General features: G+C 43.1%; 1 protein-coding gene across 1 annotated transcript in view; it reads right to left on the bottom strand.

Moving 5' to 3' along the window:
• Window positions 1–20684, bottom strand: part of fga (fibrinogen alpha chain) — a 28966-nt gene extending 8282 nt beyond the window's left edge. The window contains exons 1-5 of the mRNA XM_055644422.1: window positions 20346–20684; window positions 18968–19078; window positions 18509–18692; window positions 17807–17952; window positions 1415–2459 (exon numbers count right to left, since the gene is read on the bottom strand). Of these exons, the coding sequence (XP_055500397.1) occupies window positions 1415–2459; window positions 17807–17952; window positions 18509–18692; window positions 18968–19078; window positions 20346–20399 (1540 nt within the window). The 5' untranslated portion in view covers window positions 20400–20684. The remainder of the gene's footprint in view (window positions 1–1414; window positions 2460–17806; window positions 17953–18508; window positions 18693–18967; window positions 19079–20345) is intronic.
• Window positions 20685–24318: the final 3634 nt, after the last annotated feature.

The following is a 24318-nucleotide window of genomic DNA, read 5'->3' on the forward strand; positions in this document are numbered from 1 at the left end:
GGAAGCTGAGAGGGGAACTTGATAAAGATGTACAAAATTATGACAGGCGATAGGGAGGGCTGATTTCCCCCATTAAATGGCATGTAAGACTAAAGGGCTTAGATTAACAGGAGATTTGAGAAAGAATTTGAGCATCTTGAGAATGGAACACACTGCTTGACAATAAAGTGGAGGCAGGTACTCTCACAATATGCTTGAAGCATCTAGACAAGTACATGAATCCCCGATGCATGGTAGGCTATGGACCAAGTGCTGATAAAATACGTGAATGAAGATGGATTTAGTGGTTGGGAAGACATGGTGAGCGGAAGAAATTGTGTATGTGTTATAGAAACACAGAAACGTAGAAAAATAGGTGCAGGAGGAGGCCATTCGGCCTTTTGAGCCGTTCAATATGATCATGGGTGATCATCTAAAATCAGTACCCCATTCCTGCTTTTTCCCTATATCCCTTGATTCCTTTAGCCCAAAGAGCTAAATCTAAATCTCTTGAAAACATCCAGTGAATTGGCCTCCACTGCCTTCTGTGGCAGAGAATTCAACAGATTCACAACTCACTGGGTGAAGAAGTTTTTCCTCATCTCAGTCCAAAATGGCCTGCCACTCATTTTTAAACTGTGACCCATGGTTCTGGACTCCCCCAACATCGAGAACATTTTTCTGCATCTAGCCTGTCCACTTCCTTAATGTTACTCTTTGACTCAATATTGCTTTATTTAGAATTATTGCCTTCTAGTTTATATTGCCTTGTTTAGAATTATGCCATCCCATTTGCTTCTTCCCCTGCTAATGAAATATTGCAAACACATTTCTCAGCATCTCTGATATTGCCATGCTATCGTGCCTTGCTTCGCCAACCTTGTTTTTACATACATGCACTATACACCTGTCTGTTGAGATTCATGTACTTTTTCAGTCTGGTCCTGCCTAATACATTTCATTTCTTGTTTTACTACCGCTACTTAACTCTTCCAATTCTTTTTTCACCTTTGCTCCCGTCTTAAATACCTCAGGTGCGACACTAACTGGATGGGTCAGGCAGCATTTCTGGAGAACATGGACAGGTGACAAGTGTAGGAAGGAACTGCAGATGCTGGTTTAAACCGTAGATAGACACAAAAAGCTGGTTGTTACTCAGCGGGACAGGCAGTATCTCTGGAGAGAAGAAGTGGGTGACATTTCGGGTCTGAAGAAGGGTCTCAACCTGAAAAGTCACCCATTCCTTCTCTCCAGAGATGCTGCCTGTCCCAGTGAGTTACTCCAGCATTTCTATGTTTATCTATGGATAGCCGACATTACAGGTTGTGAACCTTAATCAGCTTATAGAAGTACATGCTTCAAGAATATTTGATAATTACCACATTCACACAATTCAGTACCTTATCTTTAAAAATAAGATACTTGGTTAACCTACCTTTTCCAATGTAGTTCTTAATCTTATGCACTTTTTCCATGCTAAGATTGTGAATATGTTCACCAGGAACATACTCTGTGATTTCATCGTTTGAGAATAAGCTTCCATTGATAGAAGGGTGCATGGTATTAGAATCTTCTGAGTACTGGAAGAAACTGTTATGGGATTCTATGTTCGATGCGTGGTCTTTGAATTCTGTCACCTCTTTGGTTGAGGGGATGACAGGTTCATTGGAGTTGATTACATAAGAGTCGACAACATTCCTTAAATCTGGATAATCACTAAAATCCTCCGAGCTACCAGTCTCTGTAAACGTTGAATTATCAGGAAAACCTTTCCTGTCTTGTGGCAATGTTATTGCCTCATGGCCTATTTGTTCTAAACTGAGGAATGGCTCTGTAAATGTATAACCTGTTTCAAAGTTGGCATTTTTGCTGAAGTTCTGTTTCACAACTGATTGAGAACCGCTTGTGGAGGGATATATTCTTGCATCATGGGAGCTCTCTGAAAAAGTTCCTTTGACTGAGTATTTTGTCATATTTAATGCCACATTGCTGGCTTCTGCCTCAGCATGAGTCAAGGATGTATCAGCGTTTCTTGTACTATTTATCCCATGGCTTAAGAGTGTATCTTCCCTTCTCATGCTATTCATTCCACCAGGAGTGCTGGATACATCACCACTCGTTATATTATCTGTGTGAACATCCGTCCCTTTGCCTGTAGATCCGGTATCAGTGGCCAAGAAGATGGAACCTTCGTCTGGGATATCATTATCCAAAACAAACAACCCCATGTCTACTTCTTCCCAGAATTGTGGATATTTCCGACTAATGCCAGATGCAGACTTGAAGCCAGCTACTGCATCAGCTTTCTTCATGATACTCAGCTTATGTACTGGCTTGTTATATACGATTTGTTCAAGCCTCAGGCCAGCCATTGAATTAAGAGATTTATCCATTTGTGCATTCTGTTCATTGTTGATATTGTAAACAACTGATTGAGTGCAAGATCCTTTGCAAGACTGGAGCTTGATACCAATGTCAACCTGAAAGGAGAAAAAATAACAACAATGATCATAAACGCCAATCATATTTAGGAAAATAATTTTGACAGTTATCCACTTGAATGCACCAACACAAAACCTTGTTGGGGGAAAAAAACTTTGTACCCTCCCATTTTTACACCAAAAATAATATTATATTGAGAATAAAAACTGACTTTGATAATCCTTAAAGTGAAGGTATTATCAAATGTTTATATTTTCCGAACATATGTATAATTATTTATATACCTTGTGGTGTGGCGGCATCTAACGGCAGCGGCTCGACTGCAGTCCATCTGTCTTTTTTAAATTTTTGTCTCGTTAAATGTATGTTTTGATTCTAGTTTTATTATTTTTTTACCTGTGTATATGTGTGGGGTGGGGGAACCGTTTAATCTCTTCCCTGTTCGGTGACCCGCCTTTTTCCCTGTCAGGTCTCCGATGGGGAAAAATGATGTTAGGCCCATCGGTTGGGCCTAACATCGTGGAGCCGGCGGCAGCCTCCGGCCGGAACTAGCCTGAGGGCTCCAGTCGCGGAACCTGCGGACCTGACATCGCGGAGCTGGCCAACTTTGGAACGATTGGAGCTGTGGTGGCACGCGGCTGCGACCCGACTTCGGAGTTTCGGAGGCTCCGGCTGCGGGTCCGGTGGACAGGAACATCGGGAGCTCGCAGGTCCCTGGTGGGAGACCGCTTTTCGGAGCTCCCGCAACGGCAACTTCCCCCACTGTAATCATGGGGTTTAAATGAATCGGAGCGGGGCCTAACATCGCCCGGCACGGCCGCGGGACTTACCATCGCCCGCCGGGGGCTTTACCATCGGGAGCCTCAGTTAGCCTTGATGTTGCAGTTGGACTGCTGGGCCGCGGGAGAAGAACAAAGGGAAGAGATAAGACCTTTGCCTTCCATCACAGTGAGGAGATGTTGGAGATTCACTGTGATGGATGTTTGTGTAAACTGTGTTAAGTGTGGTCTTGGGGTTTTTTGTAAGTTTGTAACGGTAAAAAATGTAATTTCATTCAAACTAAGCTGTTTGAATGACAATAAAAGGCATTCTATTCTATAATATTCTTCTAATAAATTGCACAAATGTGAATATCAACAAAGCAAATGATGTCAAGAATACTGTGAATCGTGGAATCAATTGAACTATAAAGTTGTGATGTTAAATATTCAATGGGTCCATGGTGTTTGCACCTTTTGCTGAAAAATTTCATGTAAAAGCTTTCAGTAGAAGTATTTGGAACCATTTGTGGAGTAGAGGGAAAATCTCAGAACTCACTGCGAAAACTCAGAGCTTCCGTTGAATTCTCAATGGGAAATTTACCCAGGAAAACTGTGGTCACAAGTTTTATTTTTCTGGAGGAAAGTGATGAACGAAAATTGCAAACCTTACCTTTCCATTATGTCGTCCAGTTTGGGTTCTGGTGAAATCATTGGGACCCCCCCCCAATTTCATTTGAATGAAGCACAACAGAACACAACAGTGGCCAGTGGACTCAGGAACAAAACTGGAATCTGAGGGGCAACTTTTTCCACATATATATGGGTATATGGAATGAGCTGCCAGAGGAGGTACTTGAGGCAGAAACTATAACAACATTTAACAGACATTCGGACAGATATATGGATAGGAAAGGTTTGGAGTGATTAGGGTCAAATGCGTGCAGGTGGGATTAGTGTAGATGGGACATCTTGCAACGCCAATTGCAAGCTGGGCAGAAGGGCCTGTTTCCATGCTGTACGGGTCTATGATTCTAACAATGACTCTAAACACATGATAGGAAAGATTTTGAAGGATATGGACTAAACACAGGCAAATTGGACTAGTTTAGAAAGATATCCTGATCGGCATGGATCCAAGGGCTTTTATTCGTGACGCTATGGAGACACAAGAGAGTACAGCTGTTGGAATCTGGAACAATAAAAAACAAATTGCTGCAGGACGGTCCTGATGCAGGGTCTTGACCCAAAACATCCACCATCTCCATGCCCCAGAGCTTCTGCCTGACCAGCTGAGTTCCTCTAGCAATTTGTTTTTTTGTTTTATCACTCTGTAGCTGTCTTTGACTATTCCCCATCAAAGCAATGCTGTGCAAACTTCTAACATAGCAACATTTGAAACAACAGTTAAAAGACATTTGGCAGGTACATGGATAGGAAAGGTTGAGAAGGATATGGGCCAAACATGGGCAGGTGGGATTAGTGTAAGTGGAGCATCTTGGTTGGCATGGACGAGTTAGGCCGAAGGGACTGTTTCCTGCAGTATGACTATGACTTTATGATAAAGGCTTCTGCACAGACGTGCCGGGCGTATTAGACACAAACTATACCAAAAAAGGGAAGGTAGACAAAAAAGCTGGAGAAACTCAGCGAGTGAGGCAGCATCCATGGAGCAAAGGAATAGGTGACATTTCGGGTCGAGACCCTTCTTCAGACTGATGTCGGTGGAGGGGGGGCTGGAAAAAGAAAGGAATAGGCGGATACAGTAGGCTGTGGGAGAGCTGGGAAGGGGAGGGGAAGGAGGGAGAAAGCAAAGACTACCTGAAATTGGAGCAGTCAATGTTCATACCGCTGGGGTGTAAACTACCCAAGCGAAATATGAGGTGCTGTTCCTCCAATTTACAGTGAGACTCACTCTGGCCATGGAGGAGGCCCAGGCCAGAAAGGTCGGATTTGGAATGGGAGGGGGAGTTGAAGTGCTGAGCCACCAGGAGATCAGGTTAGTTATTGCAAACTGAGCGGAGGTGTTGGGCGAAGCAATCGCCAAGCCTGCGCCTGGACTCGGCGATGTAGAGCAGTTGACACCTGGAACAGCGGATGCAATGGATGAGGTTGGAGAAGGTGCAGGTGAACCTCTACCACACCTGGAAAGACTGGAAGGGAAGAGTCCATGTTGATCAATGTCCATGGCTGTGATTGTTATGAATTAAAAAATGATGTTTGGATATCGTGGAGGCGAAGTTAAGTAACCACCCTGAATTATGTTAAAGTGGTGGAAACGGCCAAATACGGTACCAATTCAACAGTTTAAACACCTCACAGTTAGGTGTAGCTGGCTATGCCAGTGAATCATTTGCATCCTTATTACTATTGAGAATGTTGTGGTGAGACATCCTCCTGAATCACAGAAGTCTTTTTCCTGAAGGTGCTTGCACAGTGGTGCTGAGCAGAGAGTTCCAGGAAGTGACTGAAAGAGGATCAAAGGAACAGTCTTTCAGATCCAAACCAGGACAGACTGTGCTGTTGTTGGTTGTGGTCTTCCAGGTGCAGCAATGGTGAAGCACGTAACTGTGTAGAGGACATGGTGATGATAAAGAACAGCCCACCTCAACCTGGTTGGTTGTGTAAATCCTGGCCAAGTCTGTGTTTCTGCAGATATAAGACAAGCTGCTGAATGGTGCCAGTAAGTCTAGGTCACAGATCAGTGTTGCAGATAAGACAAGTATGAGTATCTCTTCAATTGTCAGTATGAATGAGATTTTTGCAGAAGACCTCCAAAGAAGTGTAAAATGCATGGTTGATTGGATTACTTCAAAAGCATTGTAAATAATGTAAATAATGTTCTGAGACAGTTACCCTGCTGTTTGTTGATTGGCCAAAGTGTTAAGCCCTAGCAGGGTTGTTTTGAATTCCAGGGTAAATGTTGCATTATTCAAGTTAAGTTAGCTTCCTTCCAGAAGCTTCTCCTAGAAACAATGTATGGGAGATTCTGTTATTGGTTTAGGGAACTGTCAATAATGTATTCATGTAATTAATATGTTTGATTGGATTGTAAAGAAATCACCCCTATGTAGTTCAGCCCCTCATGGTTCGAGGACCTATGAAAGGCAGCCCCCACAAGATCCTTTGTCGATCTTCTGGAAGAACACTTGGGACTGCGTGACCTTTTGGAGTGTGTCTGTTTGCACGAGGCTGAAGTGTTTGGCCAGGCAGAGACAAGGATTGAATCTGCGTTGGTTTAGACTGGGGGTTTAGCTTAGAAGAGCGTATTTATATTGGGGGCTCACCCAGGATCTCAATGGACCCCCAAACACAAGCTTGTGATTAATGCCCCTGTCCCACTTAGGAAACCTGAACGGAAACCTGTGGAGACTTTAAGGCCCACCCTGGGTTTCCATGCATTTCCTGGAGGTTGCAGGTGGTTGCCGGAGGTTGCAGGTAGTGGAAGCAGGCAGGGAGACTGACAAAAACCTCCAGGAATCGCACGGAAACCTTGGGTGGGGCGCATAGTCTCCAGAGGTTTCCATTCAGGTTTCCTAAGTGGGACAGGGACATAAGAGTGTTGAGCTGTTCCCGATTGCGAGTACAGAAATCGGTGCCACGGTGCAGTTTTCGCATTGGTTTTCGTCACTTCGCTAGTTGGAGCAGATCGATCATTCGCGGGCTTGGGAAAGGGTCCCAACGAGATCGTAGAACATAGTTTAGCAAACACTGGGGGCGTTAGTGCCTTTGGGGTTAGAGGCCCTGCTAGGGTTGGGTTAAAGGCCCTCCCCTTTGGGTTAAAGGCCCGTAAAACTTGGTCGTAGACTGTAGCTGCAGCTGCTGACAAAAAACAAAAAACTATTCTGTAAAAAAATAAAACTAGAGGTTCGAGACCCTGCCCAGATCGGGTATCCAATTGAGTGGACATTTCAAGACGACCTGGGTGTAACAGTGCTAAGCGGCTAAGCACTGCGTCGTTGCTGGGGGTGCAGATTGGAAGGGCGCTCCAAAAATCGTCATCGACTGCCAGCGTGAAGAGGTTCCACCCTGACACCCAGTGCCAAGCAGGTGGAAAGGAAAAAGTATTTTTTGACCGGGTGAGCCTATGTTGGTTGAAGTCCATGCCTGTTTGAGGTATCCAGATCTCTGAAAAGACAAGGGAGGACCCTCGTAAAGATATCGGGCACTCGGTAGTTAGAGTATAGATTGGTTGAAAATACTCTAATCCATTCGAGAATTCCATATCTGAACTAAATTTGAATTGGAATTTGCGTACGTTGAGTTACGCACCAAAAAGCTAATTGGTCCTAGCAGAGCGAGTTGAAATTCCTCTAATATTCCCTAATATTCAGAATCTCACATTGAGGTGCTTCACAATTTAAAGTAAAGTAATTTTGTCAGATTAATTTGTGTATATAATAAAACTTCGAAGTGTGTATAAAGATTGTGTAAAATCAATTCCGAATCGTGCCTGATCAACCAGGAGTTCGCACCCCCTCTGATTGTTGATTTGTACCTGATATCGAAGAGTAACTGTGAGAGGGAAAGTAATTTTTAGTATAGAGTAAACCGTCAGGAAAGGTACCCCTAGGTCTAAGCATTTAGTGTGAGAAAAAAGTACGTGAAGGTAAAGAGTAGCTAATTAGAACTAGTACCCCTCAGCGAAGAGTACCCTAGGAATAGGAAAGTCTTCTGTATCGGAGGGAGATATTCACTGGTTGATAGCAGCATGAAGCAGGATTGAAATATTTGAATTTGCTTTTGTAACTGTGTATTAAAGATTGCTGTTAGTGTAGTGTGGTTATCATGTATTGCATTGCCTGTGATAGAATTCAGTAAATCTCAAGTGTACATATTTCCTTCAGATTTGAATTGTGTATAAATACTTTGTTGCTTGAAAGATGCATTTGTAGTGTGTTAAGATCGTGAATTGTTTCATTGTACTGATTGTGTATTGTTTAAGAATTTTGAGTGTTAGAAAACTGGGGTAATAGTTGGTTAAAGTGAATATATAAGAAGTTGGTTTAGTTGGGATCGTATTATTATTGGAGTCCGATCCGTGGTTATTCGATCGGGAATTCGTATACTTCCAATCGATTGCTTTGGGGAAGGGATTGTTCCGTTGACCGAGCACACCACAAGGAGGAATTAAAATAGTGTGTGATTTAATTGTGATAATAAGTGAATGCTTGTAGTTTATATTGGAGTGTGTTTCTGTTTACTTATAATAGGTGGTATAATTTCTTGCTTGGGTATAGTTTTGCTTGCGTGGTTTGAGTTTATTTGTCTCTGTTAAATTGAAGTATTTTGAGTGGGAGAGATTGCTGCTAAAAAGTATATTTGAATATTAAGTACCTTAATCTGGGAGACTGAGGATTCTTCCGGAGCTGGTTACAGGTTGGAAGTTAGATGAGTGGTTGTGAGTGAGACGAGAGAGTTGGGTGCGCGATTGACTAGAGCGATTGAAAAGAGCGATTGAATAGAACGATTGAAGAGCGATTGATTGGAAAGATTGACTGTACGATTGTGTGAGAAAGGTGTGAGACTGTTAGCGCTTCGGAGACATTGGCTATTGTTCGGGAGCGATCTTGGTAGCCTTGGAGGCTGAAAGGGAGGAAGAGGTGTGAGGTGTGAAATATTGAAGAGGTGTGAGGTGTGAGTGATTCAGAAATGTATCTGTATCTGTATGGTTTCTATTGTACAAGGACATGGGGAATAGGCTGGAGAAGGATATAACTACCACTTCTGAAAGCCCATTACAATTAATATGTAATGAATTCCCCCTGAAAGCTGTGAGGTTACGAAAACGTTCGGGAAAGTTAAATAAAGAGTTAAGAAATGAATTGTGGCCAATGGGTGGCCTGAAGTTAGTAACGGGGATAAGGTACATAGAAAAAATTGCCCGGCAATGTGGGGATTGCGAAGAAGGAAATGAACTTATAGAGTTATGGAGAGTGTATTATACGAAGAGGAAAGTGAACAAAGAAGTTGTTGGGCTAACAAATTGGAAGATGGCAGCCTCAAGACTGGGGATAGAGCTAGGAGAAGTGGGAGCTGGTCCTTCTCTGGGTATTTCTAAAAAGAAAGAGAAAGAGAAAGATAATAAAGATCAAAAGCAGAAGCAGAGAAGAGGAATTGGAGGGGAGTTGACCCCGGTAACTCTTAAAGGGGAAGTGGCCACGACGACAATTGAATTTAGCAAGAGCGCAGTGGTCAGTGTGGACATTGAAGGGAGGGATTTAGAAAGATGGGCAGACTTTTTTGGTATAGAATCACAGCCTTCCTCCAAGCCATCTCATGTTTCCAGTCCTAAGACACCTTGTGCAGCTTGTGAACAGGGCACTCAATGGCATCGTTGACTCCACCTACTCACTTTAAACCTGTAACGGAGACATTGGAAAAGGATTCTCGGGCCCCGAATTCCTTTTTTGGCAAAGGATAGTGTAGTGAGTCAGGGAGCAAGGAGTAAGGTTCCTTATAAACTGGTGCCAGAGCAAATTAAACGGACAGCAGGAGAAGATAAGGAATCCCGTACAAAATATTGGGATCCCTTTAGCAAAGGAAACAGTGGTGCTGAGGGTGAGACAATAGCAGGTCATAAGATAGCTGATCCTGATATTGCCCGTATCATGGAAGCAGAACAAATTCCCCGTAGGCAATTCCCTGTTAGGAAGGTGCCTACTCCTACTTTAGATTTGGATAGTGCAGTAGGTGCAGACCATCCCCGGGCTACAGGCACCCCCACTCCAGTGAAACCCAGTTTGACAATGACCATGTATAAAGACTCAGACAAGAAAGATTTACCTGCTTCATTTGGGGAATATTTGAAACTTAACCTGTATGGACATCACCCTGACTCATGAAGCTTATGGGAGGCAGTGCAACGATTTTATAGAAACTTATAAAATTATCACACAGAGAGTGGTGAATCTCTGGAACTCTCTGCCACAGAGGGTAGTTGAGGCCAGTTCATTGGCTATATTTAAGAAGGAGTTAGATGTGACCCTTGTGGCTAAAGGGATCAGGGGGTATGGAGAGAAGGCAGGTACAGGATACTGAGTTGGATGATCAGCCATGATCATATTGAATGGCGGTGCAGGCTCGAAGGACCGAATGGCCTACTCCTGCACCTATGCTCTATATTTCTATAGGACAATGAAATTCTAAAAAAATCTATCTTATAGAAACATATAAAATTATAAAAGGACTGGCCAAGCTAGATGCAGGAAAAATGTTCCCAATGTTGGGTGTGTCCAGAACCAGGGGCCACAGTCTCAGAATAAAGGGGAGGCTATTTGAGACTGAGGTGAGAAAAAACGTTTTCACCCAGAGAGTTGTGAATTTGTGGAATTCCCTGCCACAGAGGGCGGTGGAGGGCAAATCACTGGATGGATTTAAGAGAGTTAGATAGAGCTCTATGGACTAGTGGAATCAAGGGATATTGGGAGAAGGCAGTCACGGGTTATTGATTGGAGACGATCAGCCATGATCACAATGAATGGTGATGCTGGCTCGAAGGGCTGAATGGCCTCCTCCTGCACCTATTTTCTATGTTTATATGTTTCTATGATTGATCACCCTGAAGGAATATGCTAAATCAAGAACAGCCCACTGATAGAAAGGAACATAAAAAATAATAAAGAAACTAGGGAAAGAGACAAAGTAGCTGGTGTCAAAAGAAAAAGAAGAAGAAAAGAACTCAAAGGAACTCAGATTGGCACTAGGGAGGAAGAATGGAATCTATTCCACAGGAAGTGTAGGAGTGAGGAATAGGAGCAATTGTAAGCGTGTTTAATAACTTTTTGTTGAGTTGTTGTGTCTTCAGGATAGTACTGCCTATAACATGCCATTATATGGGGAGTGAGATAAAAGAGCATGTGGACCCTCAAGAACGGGCAAAAGACACAGCTCAGGTAGGATGTGTAACCATAATTTCCATCCAAGTAGCTCCCCAGAGACAGAGACAAACAGAGAGAAACAGAGAGAAAGGAGTGATACTGTCCTGTCCCTTTAACGTTTACAATCTGGGAAAGGCCAACAGACAAAGATGGCTGCTCCTCATAGTGGTATTCCTACTCCTGCAAATTTAACAACAAGAAGGAAAAGAAGATCTACACATACCCTAGTGTCCAATCTTACCAACATAACATAATATTTGACACCAGTGAAAAAGGAAGAACGACATCTCAGGAACTTGAAGAAATATAGACAGCCTCAAGAAATCATTGAGGCTCCAATTTAAAAGAACTAAATATGGAAATCTGGGAATGAACACTCTTCCACGGTTCGGGGACACCTACTTTGCGCCCAGATTTTAGCTACTAGGAATAAATTGGCCAATTCTAAATTAGATCCCTCAAATTGTATAGTAATATATTGGAAGGACTTTGAAATTTAAGATTTGGAAATGGCTTATGGGATATGGGTTAAAAGTATTTGAAATTTGAGTATTAACCTGGTATCTTTTATTGTCTCACCCCCAGACAGACAACCAGAGAAGGGAAGGATTGGTAACGGTCATCAAGGGAAGGATAGAACTTGGCAGAGTTTTGGCAGAACTTGGCATGTATTGAAGAACGTGAATGAGTATCCAGGGAACATGAGAGATGATATAAAAATACTTGGGAATGAGGAAGTGCAAATAACAAAGCTCCCCTGCAAGAAGTCAATGCTGACCACCTAGAAAAAGAGTAACGAGAAAAAAAAATTGCATTGGGTTATAAGAAGTACCAGGGGAGTGGGTACTTATTGTCAGAGTCGATGTACTTGACCGGTGGATCAAAATTTATCTAACCCTTGATAATAAAGCGACTACTATTATCAAGGTGTAAAGAAAATTGTCCCTAGATTTGGAATTCTTATTTGGCTTAATTTAAAATAATGGTCCACAACATAGTGAAATAAATTGATGAAATTAAATAGCTGGGAATTCCACAGCAATTGAATTGAATTGTGCTTATCGACCACAAGCTCTGGATTGAAGAAGAGGTAAGACAGACCCTGAAACTCAAAATAGTAAATTAAAGGCTGAGACTGAATTTGACTGCAGAGATAACTGACAACATTTTAGCTAGGATCATGGTGTGGGAAGAATTGTATCATAAGGATAGGAGCAGTGTAGAGAGAGAGACCTTTTGTTGACAGTAGTCACCAGTGTACAATAGTTATCATAAATTATGGTTATCAAATGATAAAAGGGAGGAATGTAAATCCTGGCCCGGAATAGAACAGGAATAGAACCAAAATGTAGTAAAGGATTCATGCATTGCTAGGCTATTTTTGTCAAGTCTGTGTTTCAGCAGATATAAGAGAAGCTGCTGAATGGACTTCCTTTTCAGGAAGTTTAGGGCCCAGATCAGTGTTGCAGATGAGAAATGTATGAGTATCTCTTCAATTGTCAGTATGAATGAGATTTTTGCGGAAGACCTCCAAAGAATTGTGAAATGCATGAAATTGATTGGATTACTGCAAAAGCAATGTAAATAATGTAAATAATGTTGCAAGACATTTACCCTGCTGATTGTTTATTGGCCAAAGTGTTAAGCCCTGGCAGGGTTCTTTTGAATTCCAGGGTAAATGTTGCATTATTCAAGTTAAGTTAGCTTCCTTCCAAAAGCTTTTCCCAAAAACAATATATGGGAGACTCTGTTATTGGTTTGGGGAACTGTCAATAATGTATTGATGTAATTAATATGTGTGATTGGATTGTAAAGAGACCACCCCTGTGTAGTTCAGCTCCTCAAGGTTCGGGGACCTATAAAAGGCAGCCCCCACGAGGTCCTTTGTCAATCTTCTGGAAGAGCGCTTGGGACTGCGGAGTGTTTCTGTTTGCACGAGGCTGAAGGGCTTGTCCAGGCAGAAACAAGGCTCGAACCCGCGGCAGTTTAGCTATCATATAGGGGAATTTGCTGTTCAATCTAAAAATAAATTTTAGTTCCAATGCTTGACTCGGTGCTTTTTTGAATCAACTAGACTGGGGAGTAAGCTTAGAAATGCGTATTTACAGTTGCAACTGCTTTCATTCAGGCCACTGCAGAATATTCATCTTCCCTCACCCTTCTTGGGCAGACACTTCAGATCGAGAATTATTTGCTTCCATTGCAGTTCGATGAGTTCTGAGCTGAGCTGAGTAAAGATAATGGATCCTCTGACTGTCCCACAGATGGGGTAGGTAGAATTTGATTTGGTTGGGCTATTCAGGATATTGTGCACTCCTTCTGCTGTCTATGCATGACCCCCATCCGTTCTAGCCACAGAAATTCAAAGCAAGCAGTGCCTTCTCCATCTTGAGCAACCCCAGGCTCGAGAGTCCCATGACTCGGTGAGATGTTACATTTCTTTCAAGGGCAATTGGAGAAGATTCTTGATGCATTTCCCCTCTCCTCGTAGTCCGGGCCAAAACTCCTCACTGGCCTGCCGACTGGGCTTTGTGTGCAGTCCAGCACCCGGGCCAACTCATCATTCACCCAGCCACGGCCGAGTCGGTCAACGAATTGCCGTAGGGAATTTGTCCCTTATTTTGACCTTTAGTCCCTTATTTGGTAGCGAGAAAGTTAGAAACCCTAGCTGTTTTGTGAGGCCATATTTGGTGTATTGTATTCAGTTTTGTTTTCCACCCTGCTATCGGAAGGATGTTGTTAAGCTGAAAAGAGTTCAGAGAAGAATGTTGAGGATCTTGTCAGGACCTGAGGGCCAGAGCTATAGGGAGAGGTTGGGCAGGCTAGGGTTTTATTCATTGAAGGGCAAGAGGCTGAGCGGTGATTTAATAGAGATTCATGAAGGCAATAGATCGAGTGGCTACACAGTTTTACCCAGAGTAGGGAATCATGAACCAAAGCAGGAGATAGGTTTAAGGTAAGAGGGCAGATTCTATAGGAATGTGAGGGGGCATTTTTTCACATAGAGTGTGGTGGGTTTATAGAACAAGCTGCCAAAGGAGGTAGTTTAGGCAGGCACTGTAATAACATTTAAAAGGCAATTGAACAGATACATGGATAGGAAAGGCTAAGAGGGATATAGGCCAAATGCTGGCAGGTAGATAGAATAAAGCGGCACGGTGGCGCAGCGGTAGAGTGGCTGCCTTGCAGCGCTTTCAGCGCCGGAGACCCGGGTTCAGTCCCGGTGAAGGGTGCTGTCTGTATGGAGTTTGTACGTTCTCCCCGTGAGTTGCGTGGGTTTTCTCCGAGATCTTCGGTTTCTTCCCACATTCCAAAGACGTACAGGAATGTAAGTTAATTGACTTGGTAAAAATTGTAAATTGTTCCCAGTGTGTGTTGGATAGCGCGAATGTGCGTGGATCACTGGTCGGCACGGACTCGGTGGCCCCTAAGGGCCTGTTTCCACGCTGTTTCTCTAAACTAAACTAAATTCCCTATTTTGAAGTACCTTAAGTACTAAAGTAGCTTCCGGTACATACTGGAACAGCTAGTAGAGCTGCAGCCTCGCAGCTAAAGCAACCCAGGTTGGATCCTGATCTCTGGTAATCTATATGTGGAGTTTGCATGTTGTCCTTGTGACCATATGGGTTTCCTCCTGGTGCCCCGGGTTCCCACCAGCATCCTGCAAATATACCAGTTTGTAAATTAATTGGCCACTGTAAAGCCCCCGTCCCACTTAGACAATTATTTCGGCGACTACAGGCGACTAGGCTGTCGCCACATGGTTGCGGGGTGACACCTGTATGGTCGTGAGGAGTCTCCTCAAGTGGCCTAAAGAGTCGTAATGTTTTTCTGGTCGCCGCTGGATTTTGAAATGTTTAAAACTTTTCGGCGACTGTGGGCTTGACGTAACTTGTCGTCTCCTGTCGTAGGCGCTGTCGTAGGTTGTCGCCAGGATGATGCAGGTAGTCGCCAGGTGACGTTGGTTGTCGCTGGGTGCTGACTTCGGTGAATTCCATTGGCGACGACCTACGTCAACCTATGTCAACCGGCGACAGGTACCGGCGACTGAATTGTCTTCAGTTGTCTTCAATTGTTGCTGACAGGGCCGTTCCTTGTCGTAGCTTGTCGTGGGTGGGCATAGGTTGACTTCGGTTGTCGTGGCTTGTCGCCTGTGTGGTCGTAGATTGTCGTAGGTGTGGCTATAGGTGGACGTCCTAATGGGTCGCTGGTTGTAGGATTGCTGGGTCGCTGGTTGTAGGATTAGTGCAAAATGGACGCCTGATGGTTATCATAGAAGGAGGGACTGTTTCCATGTTTTATAACTCTATGTTCACATTACGAATGGAGCTCCAGCCTCGGCCACCATAAACTACTGCCATGTGCAGGAAGGAACTGCAGATGCTGGTTTACATTGAAGATAGACACAAAATGCTGGAGTAACTCAGCGGGACAGGCAGCATCTCTCGGTAGCAGGAATGGGTGACGATTATGGGTCGAGACCCTTCTTCAGAACCACCACCATGCCAAGTGGCTCATGGGAGACAGAGGTGATTCATCTAGATGACTCTGATCAAGGGCGGAGGGAGCTTGGCTCGTGCTACCTGACTTGTCCAGTTCACGGTGAAGCAACTAGCCCTTCAGCATAGGTTCAACTCCCCACGGGAGCAACAAAGGCCTTTGACCTGTGGACAGGGCTATGACAATAGCATAGAGAGATACCACACAGAGCCAATAACATAGAGAGATACAACACAGAAACAGATGAGTCTCGTGCCAAATATCAAGCACCCTTCTTCATTGTAATGTTATCCACAACCACTCCAGCGGAGAATGTCAAGATGATACTAATGTACAATCTCAACTGGCAAATATCTGTCAAACATATTCACCAGTGGGCGCAGTATGATGGCTGCCTCACCAACGGTCTGTCTATGTCTTTTTCATTCTTTGTCATTTTAATTTGTTGTAAAATGTATATTTTAGCTTATCTTTAGTTTTCATATTTGTGGGGGGTGGTGGGGGAAGCTTTTTTAATTTCTTTCCTCGATGGAGATGCAAGTTTTTCCGTGTCGTATCTCCGTCTGCACTGAGGCCTTGTTTGGGACTTCCAGAGCTCCAAAACCGTGGAGCTTACAGACTTTAACATCTTGGTGAGGACGATGCCTTTACCAGGGATCGGCCTTTGGTGATCCAACCTGCGGGAGCTGTGGACTTTGACATCATGGAGCTCGTGGTCCCTGGTTAGGGACCGATTTTGTGGATTCCATGCCGAAGGCGTTTCGACCGTCCCAATGCGGGGGCTTAGACCGACCGCCCTGACGTGGGAGCTCGATCATCAGCTGCGGATGGTTCAACTCCCCCGACCACGAGAGGAAAGGAGGAAAGAAGATAAGACTTTATTGCCTTCCATCACAGTGGGGAATGTGGAGGAGTCGCTGTGGTGGATGTTTATGTCAAATTTTTATGCAGTTGTGTGCATTTTTGTTTGACTGTATGGCAAACCAAATTCCTCGTATGTTGCACAACATACTTGGCTAATAAATTACTATTACGATTATGATTATTATGATCTGCAAACAATTATTAATAACAAAAATATGAAACAGATATAATTTGAATTTTTGGAAATTTGAATTAACATAAAAATTAAGAGCTGCATAGACACAGTAGACTATTTCCTGGATGGAAATGTGAAATGTTAACTTTAAGGGGAGAGGAAGAAGGTTTCAAGGAGATGTGCGGGCAAAGTTTTTTTATACAGTGAGTGGTAGGTGCCTGGAATGGTTCAGCTTTAGTTTATTGTCATGTGTATCGAGGTACAGTGAAAAGCTTTGCAGCCAGGGATGTGACAGAATCTGATCTGATAGCAATGTTTAAGAACCACTTAGACAGAGATGGGAACAGTGAGGGGATGGAGGGATATGGACCAGGTGCAGACATATGGAGGAAAGGGCCTGTCCCACTTGGCTGTCCTTCGCGCACCATTTACGCGACCTGCTAGCGTGTGGGTAGCATGTGGGTAGCGTGTGGGTAGCATGTGGGTAGCGCGGGACGGGTGCATGGAATGGTGTGGAGGAGTGTGGAGTGGCGTGGAGGGGTGTGGACTTCGTCCTGAATGAAATCTGTCTGTCGCGTAACTGACGGCCAAAGTGGGACAAGTCCAAGACCCTGGCGTGGCGCAACATCTCACCTCCAACAGCAGCAGAAGCAGGCAAACGATCGCCGAACCCAGCCTGGGGCTCACGGCCATTGCGGATCTGGATCCGCCCCCATTCCTACTCCCAGAGTGTTGCCAAGACAATTAGAGATAGACACAAAATGCTGGAGTAACTCAGCGGGACCGGCAGCATCTCCGGAGAGAAGCAATGGGTGACGTTTTGGGTCAAGATCCGTCTTGCAGACTGAAGAAGGGTCTCGACCCGAAACATCATCTATTCCTTCTCTACAGAGATGCTGCCGGTCCCGCTGAGTTACTCCAGCATTTTGTGTCCATCTTCAAATGACGTCACGTGCTCCAGATGGCTGTGCGGGCGCATGATGACACGCACGACTCTCGCGGGACCGTCGCGCGACTGTCACTACCGGCCTGTCGGGTAAGTGACGGCCCAGGTGGGACAGGCCCTTTAGTTTAGATAGGCGTATTGTTGACACAGACACGGTGGTCTGAAGGGCTTGTTCCTGTGTTATGCTCTGCGTTCTATAACTTTGATGTCTCTAATTAACAGAGTGAAAAAAAAACTGCAATTTCAAAATAGTTGTCTTTACCTCAAGTCTGGTGATGCTTCTAAATTGTTCGAGTATGCTCTTCTGTAAGAGCCTTAATTTGACAATTTGATAATTAATTCTGTTTTGCAAGTTGGTCAATCTGGAATTCACTTGATCCACCAGCCGATAGTAAGTGTCTCCAAACTCTAGAAAAGACATAAGCATCGTGGTAGAAATTGTTGAAAACCCAAAATCTTAACTGTGGATCAAACACTATTACTGATTGGATGCATGTCTGGTTTTGACACCGTGTGCAAAGTACTTATGATACCGAGTCATTATATATCATAACAAGTACTTTAATTTTTATACATACAGAGGCCATCAAGATGCGTACTGTAGGCTCCAAATCATAAGTTCAAACACAACATGGCTGCCCGCATGCACGAGGTGGCGGTGGTGTGAAAAACCTGACATGGATTATGGATCAGGTCATCAGCAGCAAAACCAGACGGATCAAATCAGCAATACAGTTTGATCTACATTAACTATACATATTTAAAGAACTGAAAGAAAAACCGAATGTCAGGCATTGTACTGAACATGAATATATCATGAAATTATCAGAAATCAATACATCAAAATGATGTGAGATGGTAACACAATTTTTAAGGCAAAATTCTATCTAAACAGACTAAATTTATGTGACCATACTGATGAACATTGAACTTGATGAACTGTAAAAACAAAATAAGCACTCACTTCCAAGTCTGTTCAGAGACTGTCTGATTCTGTCGACCGCTTCATTGACAGTAACGTGAGTATTCCCCGACATTTTGGAATAGTTCTCCAGCATCTGTTGGATCCCTTGTACCCGCTCATCGCTTTGTTGATGCTGAACATGTATTAATCCTTGCATTCTGCACCCAGATGGACACTTAGCCCCCTATGATGTATTCAAGAGAGAGTTAGATCTAGCTTTTAGGGCTAACAGAATTAAGGGACATGGGGAAATAGCAGGAATGGGGTACTGATTCTGGATGATTAGCCATGATCATATTGAATGGCGGTGCTGGCTCGAAAGGCCGAATGGCCTACTCCTGCACATGCTTTCCATGTTTCTATGGTTCTATAATAGTAATGCACAAATATGTTATTTTACCTCTCTAAAATATAACAAATCTTCACCAAAAAAAAAAGGTCGAAGACTGTACCACCTACCCAATGATCAGTAGTGCAAATTGGCCATTTCTTCTCCATACATGCAGCTCGTGGGCCAACCATCTCCACAGATTTTGGACCATGGGGTGCCAGCCTGGACTCGGACCAAATCTTCAATTGTATAGAAATAAAAGTAAGTGATAATCGTTTCACAAATGGAGAGTTGAAGCACAAGCATTTAACCTAGCTGAGTTTCGATTGAACAAACAAGGACCCCTGCGTATAGTTTGGACATTCTTTCTCCATTTATCTTACTGATACTGCCATCAGGACTAAATAGCTATGATCAATCCATTTAGGCATTTATAAAAATACACAGCATTCTTGAAAAGTATGACTTCACATTTTCATGGTTGTTATAATAAAACAAGCACATTTCAGTTAAAATAAATGATTCCTCTGGTAGACACCAACTCTGGCACTGTCAATGTGAGAAGTAAATCTTGAGATATTGATATTATATAAATGGAATGGTCTTTGATCTCAAGCACCCAGGTGGCAATTGGACAGAGCAGATCGCAGCATGTTGCAGAAGCACAGATTTCAAATATATAGAATGAAAGTAAATATTAGAGTATCTACTAAGCACAGACACTTTCAGAACAAATTGAAGGGTGTCTTAGTCACTTATACTCTGAGAAATGAAAAAGGAGCAGGTTCGCTCTGGAATATGAATTTTAATGCAGTGGGTAAGAAATTAACCTATATAAATTGGACTGGCACAGTTTCCGTTTACAATCTTGGCTTCACGCCAGGATGGCGATGTACTATGCTTGATCAGTTGCCAGCCTGTTAAGAATCTACCTCAGCAGTTTGCATCCACCCAACATGCTAACATTCGGAATCTGATTTTCATGTTACACTGTCAGACCACAATTCATCCCAAACTTCTCTACATGTATGTGGAAGTTTCTTGACTAAACCAATTAACATAAGGTTTCCAGGCTTATCTCACTTGAGACTTTGATAATTTATATGATAGATGCTGTTTTACATGAAGATGCTTGAAAACTCGAACTACAAGATTAATGTAGAAAAGATATTTCTTCAAAGATTCACCCAAAATGCTCCAAATTCACATTGTACAATAATTTCCAAATCACAGTGTTCATAGATCCGCATCATCTAATCTGCAAAGCATAGCTCTATTAAAATGAAATCACCTTATTCATATCAGGATGATTATTAACATGCTCTAAAAATAAGAGTACAACTGAAGATGAATGGGATTTGATTTATATTCTACAGCGGCCGCAGTTTGCCACACATATGGAACTTTATTGTGATTTGTCAGCCTACCATCAGGATCTAAATCACAGCCGATGGTTCCTCAGTAATGTACCTCTATGTGTAGGAGTTATTTAGAAGGAAAACTTACCCAGTCAATTATAATGAAGCATACAAACAAACAAAAGGCCTGTGCAGCTCTCATCTTTCAGCAAAGGTATTCTCTCCCTTTCATTTCAACCCTACAGAATCAGTATTTGTCTGTGTTACTGGGAAGCCTGTTTTCCCTATCTCAGAGACACTGTTGATCATTTGCCATCCAGGTCCTGCCGAGATTCTTGAATTTTTCTGATGCTTTGTTGAATTCCAAAGGTCAAGAGTTTCTAAAGTCAAATAAACACTTTGAGCAAATAAAGCATGGAATTTATTTGGGCACTCGACTGACATGTTTTTTGTTCAGCTGTCCACCATAATACCGAGCAAATGAATGAATGATAGCTACATAAATGATGATCCCCCTTTATCAGTAGGATTTAAACTTTTGAGAAACATGGTCATTAGTTTAATCCTTGCATTAGATGCCAAACAACTGAGGCACTGTCTGTCTTCTGAAGTGGATGTTAACAATAATAGGGCATTAATTGGAGAGGGGAAATCATTTTATTAGTATTTCAGCGGATAAAATGATAACAAATGATCTGAACATTACATTTTTTTTGTTTACTTGTTCCTTTTTCAGTGTCATTCTGTCAGTGACAACCCTAACACTTATTATCCATCTTTCACTTACCTTGAGAAGTTATGAGCCTGTCCCACTTAGGCAATGTTTTCGGAGACTGCCGACACCCGTCATAGGTTGTTGCAGGTCGACGACATTTTTCAACGTTGAAAATCCAGCGGTGACCAGAACAAGGTACGACTCTTTGGGCGACCTCTCACAACCTTACAGGCTTCACCCCACGACGTGTAACCTGTATGGTCGCGAGTAGTCTCCTCAGAGGCGCAGCGCTTTCTAGTTGCCGCTGGATTTTCAACATGTTGAAAAATTTCGGCGACCCGCAATGACCTATGACGGGTGCCGGCAGTCACCGGAAAAGTCGCGTAAGTGGGACAGGCCAATTAACAATGCGCTGCCTTTTTGAACCACTGCAGTTCTTCTGGTAAAGTTAGTCCCACAGCCACGGTCTCACTGGGAAGCAATTGCAGAGCATTTTATGGATGATACTCACTGTAGCCGCTGGGTGGTAAAGGTGGGGGTAATGTATATTTAGCAGTGCAGAGGGTGCCAAACAAATAAGCTGCTTTATCCTCAATGTCATCAAGCTCTTTACGAGTTGTTGAAGTTGCACTCATCCAAAGGACAGAAAGGTATCTCATCACAATTTAGACTTGTTCCTTGTAGATGGTGGAAAGGCTTTGAGGTATAGGATCTCTACCTATATAGTATCTATATAAACACTATATATTATACGTTATATAAAATGTATTGTATAGTAATATTTTGTATAGATATAGTATCGCTCACTACACGATATGCGACACGAGTACGAGTACGACACGAGTACGAGCTGCTTTTAATCTCATTGTACACGTATAGTGACAATAAATGGCATATCTATCTATCTATCTATACCTAGTCAATAGACAATAGACAATAGACAATAGACAAGAGCCAAAAGGTGCAGGAATACGCCATTCGGCCCCTCGAGCCTATTCACTGTGATCATGGCTGATCACCCACAATCAGTACCCCGTTCCTGCCTTCTCCCCATATCCCTTGACTCCGCTACCTTTAAGAGCTCTATCTAACTCTTGTATTGAAATCATCCGGAGAATCGGCCTCCACTGCCTTCTGAGGCAGAGAATTCCACAGACTCACAACGCTCTATGCAAAAATGTTTTTCCTTATCTGCTTTCTAAATGGCCTACCCCTTATTCGTAGACTGTGGCCCCCTGGTTTTGGACTCCCCCAACATCGGGAACATGTTTCCTGCCTCTAGCGTGTCCAATCCCTTAATAATCTTATATGTTTAATATATTCTCAACCTTCTAAATTCCAGTGTATACTTGCCCAGACACTCCATTCTTTCAACATATGGCAGTCCCGCCATCCCGGGAATTAACCTTGTAAACCTACGCTGCACTCCCTCAATAGCAAGAAGGTCCTTCCTCAAATTTGGAGACCAAAACTGCACACGACAGGTGCAGTCCCTGACCTGCCCATGTAGATACAGCATTAACCATATAACCATATAACAATTACAGCACAGAAACAGGCCATCTCGGCCCTACAAGTCCATGCCGAACAATTTTTTTTCCCCTTAGTCCCACCTGCCTGCACTCATACCATAACCCTCCATTCCCTTCTCATCCATATGCCTATCCAATTTATTTTTAAATGATACCAATGAACCTGCCTCCACCACTTCCACTGGGAGCTCATTCCACACCGCTACCACTCTCTGCGTAAAGAAGTTCCCCCTCATATTACCCCTAAACTTCTGTCCCTTAATTCTGAAGTCATGTCCTCTTGTTTGAATCTTCCCTATTCTCAAAGGGAAAAGCTTGTCCACATCAACTCTGTTTATCCCTCTCATCATTTTAAAGACCTCTATCAGGTCCCCCCTTAATCTTCTGCGCTCCAGAGAATAAAGACCTAACTTATTCAACCTATCTCTGTAACTTATTTAAACTTAGTATTCATATAGCTATTTCAAAGAATGGCCAGGTGTTGGTGATAGGGAACTCAGTGTTGGTAATGTCATTGGTTATCAAAGGAAGGAATCTCTCTTGATGGGGCTGGGCATTGCCGAGTAGGCAGGCTTGTGGCAGGCTTGTTATTTGTCATTTACCATCCAGCACTTAAATGTTATCCCTATCCTGCTGCATGCAGTCACGGGCTACTTCATTTACTAAGGAGTTGTAAATTCTATAGAACATTGGGCATTAGTAAGTGACCCTCTTTCAAACTAATTGTAGAAGGAATCCTTTAATAAGGATTAAATCATTATTTAATCAATGAAATAACCAAGGATTATTTTACAATGTTCACGACAATGCCATAAGGAACCGTCTTGTGACTGAGATGAGTAACCTGCAGTGACCGCAGTCCCTTGTGTAACCATGAGGTTAATCCCGGGATGGCGGGACTGTCATATGGGGAAACATTGGAAAGACTGGGCTTGTATTCACTGGAATTTGGAAGGATGAGAAGGTATTTTGTAGAAACATATAAAATTATAAAAGGACTGGACAAGCTAGATGCAGAAAAAATGTTCCCAAAGTTGGGCGAGTCCAGAATCAGGGGCCACGGTCTAAGAATAAAGGGGAGGCCATTTAAAACTGAGATGAGAAAAAAACTTTTTCACCCAGAGAGTTGTGAATTTGTGGAATTCTCTGCCACAGAAGGCTGTAGAGGCCAATTCACTGGATGAATTTAAAAGCGAGTTAGATAGAGCTTTTGGGGCTAGCGGAATCAAGGGGTATGGGGAGAAGGCAGGCACGGGTTATTGATTGTGGATGATCAGCCATGATCACAATGAATGGTGGTGCAGGTCTAATGGCCTCCTACTGCACCTATTTTTTCCATGTAGGACTCCAACCATTTGAAGTTTTCCCGCTTGATGCCCATTGACTTATATTCCTTGATTCCACAAACGCAGCCTTGAAGTCAAGGTCAGACACTCACTTCAAGCCTGAAATGCAGCTCTTTGATCAATGTGGAGAAACCCAACCTTGATATAACCATATAACCATATAACAATTACAGCACGGAAACAGGCCATCTCGGCCCTACAAGTCCGTGCCGAACAACTTTTTTCCCTTAGTCCCACCTGCCTTCACTCATACCATAACCCTCCATTCCCTTCTCATCCATATGCCTATCCAATTTATTTTTAAATTATACCAACGAACCTGCCGACACCACTTCCACTGGAAGCTCATTCCACACCGCCACCACTCTCTGAGTAAAGAAGTTCCCCCTCATGTTACCCCTAAACTTCTGTCCCTTAATTCTGAAGTCATGCCCTCTTGTTTGAATCTTCCCTATTCTCAAAGGGAAAAGCTTGTCCACATCAACTCTGTCTATCCCTCTCATCATTTTAAAGACCTCTATCAAGTCC

The sequence above is a fragment of the Leucoraja erinacea genome, chromosome 1 (assembly GCF_028641065.1).
Source record: "Leucoraja erinacea ecotype New England chromosome 1, Leri_hhj_1, whole genome shotgun sequence".
NCBI classification, from domain to species: Eukaryota; Metazoa; Chordata; class Chondrichthyes; order Rajiformes; family Rajidae; genus Leucoraja; species Leucoraja erinaceus.